Genomic DNA, 6683 nt, shown 5'->3' with positions numbered 1-6683 from the left:
TAGTAAATGCAACTTCTGAATGGGAAAGAGTGGGAAATAATAGATAAAATGTTTTGTCAAAAACGATATTTGTAAGAATAATATAACAGATATAAGCTGTATTAACTTATTATTCATAATAGATATTTATTTTTTATAAGAATAACAGTATATACAATATTACACTAAATATACAGAAATGGCGTTATTAATATTAAAGATATTTCTTGATTTTTTTTCCTTGTTCCTAAAATTTTTATGCAAGAACTATACAATAGTTTTTAGAATAAAAATTCGATTTTTTATAAACAAAAGAATAACAAATTTTTTTACCAAAATCAAACTCTTTCTTTTATATGTCGTCATTTTCATAAATTTTATACAATTGATTCTAGTTCCTGCCATAGCAACATTTATAATAATTAATAAAAATAAAAAACTTTGATAATTTCAGATAATTTATAGAGGCTGAATTCCGCAATGAAGACATGCTTTTTAGACGGCCTTTAATTTTCTTTCGGTTGCCATTTTGAGTCATTATAATGCACCTTTTTGTAAATAAAAAAAATTTTTTTGCTGTCTAATAATTTTAAGCAAAAACATTTTCTTTAAAAAAAATCATGAAAGTAGAATTTTACAGCCAGCAAAGATAAAAGATTTCTTAAATATTAAGGCAGAAAGAAGGCCATAGTTTTCCTAGGAAAAAAGAAATAAAGTAGCCAGGAGATGTTGGAAAAAAATAAGAGAGAAAGAGCGATAAGAGGGGAAACGTGATCCATATGAGAGAAAGAAAAGTAGGAATTTTTTCTCCATCTCACATAACTTTACTCTTTTCTTGAAAAGAAAAGTCTGCCTTTCTTCTTCCATACGGATAATTTTTTTCCTTTTTCTCTTTCTCTTGTCTCCTTTCAATATCTAGCTATCTCTTTCCTTCTCTTTTTATCAAAAAATAATTTAACCTCCATGCTCTCCTTAGTTCTTTGTAACTCCTTTCTTAGCATGCATTTAGAATCCATCGCTCCTAATAGTTACTTCAATTAATCTTTTCTGTATTTTTTTCTATTACTTCGCTTTTTATCCACTCCAATACATTCACTTCATATCCTTCCATTTCTCGCCAAACTAAAGCATTGAATAAGCAGACTCTTTCCTTCTCTCCAAATCTTTTTTTTTATCTTTGACATTTGACCATCACTACAAAGAAAACCTTAAAAGTATTCATTGAGTTTTCAATATTATAAATTTTTTTGGTGATTCTGAAAAAAATATACTTGTCATGGCGTTTATCAACTTGGCTTTATTTTCGAGTTATAACTTTTTGAAAATCCGAAAAATTTAAATCGCGCTTGTTCTTCAACAAGAATTTTACAAGGGAAAACTTTTTCTAAATAAATGGAACATTTTAAGATATTGTTGTCTAAAAAGCACATGTCGGTAATAGTTTTTATGTGCAAAACTAACTTTTTAATCATTTAGAAAGGCTTGAATATTTTTTTGTAGGTAATATGATATCAATATACTAAAGAAGTAACAAACACAACATAACCATATCTTAAAAAAGAAAAAATTAGCCGAACCTCGAACGCGAACCCGATTTATCTCTAGCGATCATTCAATTTTTTTTTCAGATTTTCAAAAATGTATAACTCGAAAACAAAATCGCATGTTGATAAAAACCGTGACACATATATATATTTTTTGATCTCAAGCATTACCAAAAAAATCGGTTTCGAAAAACTCAATAAACATTTCTGAGATAAATTTCTCGTTGTAAGACATGATCCGAATCCATTCTATCATCCATGTTCAGCTTTCTTATTTTTTTTTCAAATTTCCTCTTCTCTCAATACATAATCCAAAATCATCTCTCCCTGTCTTCCTGCGATTGTCCATTCATCTCTCTCGTAGTTTTTACCGTTTATTGAAAATGTAAATACTATCTTACTAATTCCGGTCTATTTATTAAATATCTATCTCAATTTAATTCCCCAATGCATTAAAATCTCTACATTTTGTCTTAATAAAAAGCTTGTACATTTCTTAGTTAATATTTCCAGACAAAGAAAACTTTTTAGTAACAACATTCCTATGATACGCAGCAATACTTTTTTTGTTATATTTATTTTAAAGAAAGACAATTTGCAGCTTTTTTTGACAGTAATGTAATATGAATTTTTCTAATAAAGAGTGGACATTTTTTTTTACATAATACAAAAATAATTTTTTAACAAAGAAGTATTAGACACAGATTGATTCATTATTAATCGTTTATGCCTTATTATCAAATTCCTGAAATAGTTCTATTACACGACTGTATACTAAAGTATTAACATTCATGGCTATTATAAAATCCAAATGAGTAAATGATTTTTGTTCCTCCAGTAGGACAACATTCGGCAAACGTTTGTACAATTCGAAGATAGTCTAGGAACAAAAATATGGAAGATACAATTAGTAATAATAATTTGAGAAAATAATTAATTCTTAGAGATTATTTTCATATATAAATAGTAAATACTATAAGTTGAAGAAACAAAATTTTGACCGTAAATACAATATGTATGTATAGTATGCGTAATTTATAAAATTTTCAGTCGTATCTGGAATAAATTAATTTAATAAAAAAGAATATATATAATATATATAAGAATATATAATATAAGAATATATAATATATATTATTTGAAACGTGCGACTTGACTGATCTTGGCTTTCTTTTGTGTATTATAAGATTTTGTTTCTTTTTTCAATTTATATTTTTTAATCAAAAGATATTATTATATAAAAGACAAAGTATCTTACCGATTTTAAAGCAACCAAATCATTACCGCCGTAAAATATAGCTACGGGCGCTTTAATTTTTTCAACATCATATATTATGGGTGTGACCTGTTTATAATGCTTATAATTGCCGATATATCCATAGTCATAAGCTTGAAATTTCTCTGCAACAATAAGTATTAATTATCTACATAAATATAGAATTAAAATTAAAAGATGTTGACAAATCTTGAATTGATATTTTATGTTTATTTAAGTTTCGCTTATAAAATAAAATATTACATAATAGAGCAACGTGCTTAAAAAAAATTTACTATATTGGAATACCAATATATACACTAAGAAAAAAATAAACTCAAATCAAAGAAAATGTGATTTTCAAAAATTGTTTTTATTCTATTCAAGTAAATATTTAATAACATTTCTAATAAATTATTTATTGTAAATAATATTTATTGAAGTGAGAAATATTTTCTTAAAATTTTCTATTTTTCATTTTTAAATATATAAATTTTAATTTAAAAATATATTTTCCAAATTTACTGTTTTATTTTATTAATTTATAAAAATTAATTTTTTGGACTTAATATGTGGAGGATAAAAAAATATTTCATTAAAACAAAATTTAAATTTCTTATTAAAAGAAAACAAATTTTCTAGATTAAGAAATCATCAATTTTATTAGAATTAGTAAACCATTTATTCACAAAAAACAATTATTTGTCTCAAAAATTGCAACGAGTTATTTAAATATATCGTGCTCAGTTAATAATTATATTTAAAATTTTAAATATAATAAATATATTTTTAAAATCGATAAATACTTCTTGTAATTAAAGAATGCAATTGAAAAAAATATTTTCATTAAAAAAATCAATATTGTAATTTAATAATTAATTTTCTCCGATTAAACAATTTTATTAACATGTATTAAAAAATATATTTTTTCTGACTTCGCATAATTGTTAATCTATTCTTACAGAATTTTATTAATCTTCGGTTTTATGTTTATTTTATATCAATACATATATAATATGAATATTGATAACTTACATATAAAATTTAAAAAATATATTTTGATAAGAGCAATAAAAATAGATCAATAATTAGGAAGTGCACTCTTCATAAGTTTCTTGCAAACATGTGACAGTCTCGGGGCCTAAACAATAGAACGTCATATGTATAGAGATTACCGGCTAAGCAGAGAAGTTATGATAAGCGTAGCCCTAAAAAATCGTCTGAAATGTACAAATTCTGCGCAATTACATTAAATAATACTCTTAGTACAATGAAAAATATATAATTTAAATTGAAAGTATACTTTCAACTTGGGATAAGCAAATCTTTATTTGCTTTCTATAAGCATCTCAAAATTTAAAATAATATTTTTTTGTAGTAAATATAGTGTAACTTTAATTTCAAATTATATTTTCTTGCCATTAGTTTACGATAATAATATAAATTCTTTTCAGTCAATTATTTTTCTAAGTTCGATAAGTATATTTACAGAAATGTTCATTAAATTCGAAATAATGTTTCCTTACTATCAAAAAATAAAATATTTCTTTTTTGGTTTTAATAAAATTATACTCCAGATTATATACATTGTTTATGGAATTAAAACAAATATTTTCTTTATATTAAAAACCAGTTTCTTTTCATAAGAATATATTTACTTACAACATTGAAAAAGATATTCAAGGAAATATTTACTTATAAGGAATATTTATATAATTATTATAAAAAAATATATATTTCTATGTTTAACATAAAGTTTTTTATTTTCAAAATAATATTTCCTCACCATCAGCAAATAAAATAATTCTTTTTGTCCGTTTTAATAAAACTTTACTCCAAACACTGTTTATAAAACCGAAAGAAATATTTATATTAAATTTATATTAAAAAAGTTTTTCTCTGTAAGAATGCATTTACTTGTAACAATTGTATCATAATGTCTTTAAATATTGTATTAAAGTATAAGAAAATATTTACTTATATGGAATGTAAATACACATTTGTTATAAAAATATATGTTTATGTTTGATATAAAATTGTTTGTTATAATAACATATTGTTACAATAGAAATAAATATTTCTGATTTATAAATAATAATGACTTCATTAAAAAGAAATATTTTTTAAATATGAGCCAATATTTTCTTGTCATAAAGAGATGCAACATTTTTATAATAAGAAAAAATTTCCTCGGAAATATACAAAACAACTACTTACTTGAATCAAATAATATTTCCTTGAATATACAAAATTTTTTTTCAGTATATATTTAATAAAGATAAAACAGTAAAAATATAACTGATAATATTAAAAAACATTTTAGATATGCATTAATCGCATATTTCTTTTTTTATAATTGACATAACAGTTTATATTGCGATATGTTTGAAAGAAAAAGGAATACTCACTTGTAATAATATTTTGATTATAATGAAATAATGTTTGCACGGAACTGCCAGCCGGATAATTCGATAATATTTCCGGAAATATTGTCTGCAACAAATGGCTTTATTAGAAACGATTTGTTGTATATATAAAATATATGTATATTAAAATATATGTATATTAAAATTTAAGAATTATTGTATGATTTTTAATAATTTTCTAATTTTAGTCTTTAAAAAAATATAAAAACAGTGTAACTAGCAAAATTATGCTAAATTATACATGTATAATGTACAATATTTAATTGCGATGGATTAGCTCCAAACAACAGAAACACTGATGCAACGCAAACAGCCTGAGTAATTGTGTTATCTGCACACAGTGTTCTTCCCATCATAATGCTCGTTGATGTTAAGGAGAATACTTCATATATTTCATTGAAATCTAAAATTTCCTAATAAATAAATATAAACGTAAATATAAAGAATGTAATGAAAAATAGTCTTTATTACAATAGAATCAGATATCAAATATTATATGTATAATACAAAGAAAAAAATATTAAAATAATTATGCATCAAAAAGAAACTGTATTAGACCTATAAAAATTTAAATATTTACTTAATTTAAATACATATATAACCATTATTCTCTACAAAGTGATTTCCTTCTATATATTCATACAGCAATTTTATCGTCTCCGCAAAAATTCTCAAAAGACAACATTTTTAATATTATTAAAAACATTTAAATTGAATCAAAAGGTGCTTAACAAGATTCAAAACAAAAATTTTCAAAGAAAATTTCGTTTCACGCGAAAGCAACAGGATCGCTATAAATGTAGAAGGAAATTATTTGGAAGGAAATAAAGGCCAGATTTAAATTAGATAAATATTCAAATTTTTGTACATTTAGTTCGGTTTTCATTGATCTATGTATATTAACTACTAAAATGTACAATTAATGATAAAATGATAACATAATGAGTCAATATACAATTATTAAAATGCACAAATATATAATATAGGTATACACGATAATTAATTTGTACGGTGTAATCTCATTTCATTGTACATTTTAGTTTAAGTTAAAACTTCTTTAAATACTAAATAATAGTTTGTAATATTCACAACAAAAATAAAATATAATATAATAAATATTAAATATAAAACAATTTTAGATACGTATATTATATAAATAGATGTGTAATAGATTTCAATTAATTTCATGTTAATTTTATTTCTAATATTGTGCAATATTTAATATGCCGTTTTTAAATATGAATTTATTGCTAATTTATTAATTTAACTTCATATTATTAATTTATTAACTTTTATTATTGCTTTTATTTATAAAAAATATTTACTCTTAATCAATTTACTTATTATTATTTATTATAGTTTATGTGAAATTTTATTAGTTTACATTAATAATAAATATAATAATAAAATAATGTTGCTAATAAAAATTATTTTCTTATTAAGATCATACATTGTTAATGCAATACTTATATATAATAC

At 22.5% G+C, this 6683-nt stretch overlaps 1 protein-coding gene across 1 annotated transcript in view; it reads right to left on the bottom strand.

Moving 5' to 3' along the window:
* Nucleotides 1–2247: 2247 nt before the first annotated feature.
* LOC105621659 (lipase member K-like) overlaps nucleotides 2248–6683 on the bottom strand; it is a 9492-nt gene continuing 5056 nt past the window's right edge. Inside the window, exons 5-6 of the mRNA XM_012203126.1 lie at nucleotides 2782–2868; nucleotides 2248–2403 (exon numbers count right to left, since the gene is read on the bottom strand). Of these exons, the coding sequence (XP_012058516.1) occupies nucleotides 2248–2403; nucleotides 2782–2868 (243 nt within the window). The remainder of the gene's footprint in view (nucleotides 2404–2781; nucleotides 2869–6683) is intronic.

This window comes from Atta cephalotes, assembly GCF_000143395.1.
Source record: "Atta cephalotes unplaced genomic scaffold scaffold00035, whole genome shotgun sequence".
NCBI lineage: Eukaryota > Metazoa > Arthropoda > Insecta > Hymenoptera > Formicidae > Atta > Atta cephalotes.
This window is presented reverse-complemented; position numbering and strand designations above follow the sequence as displayed.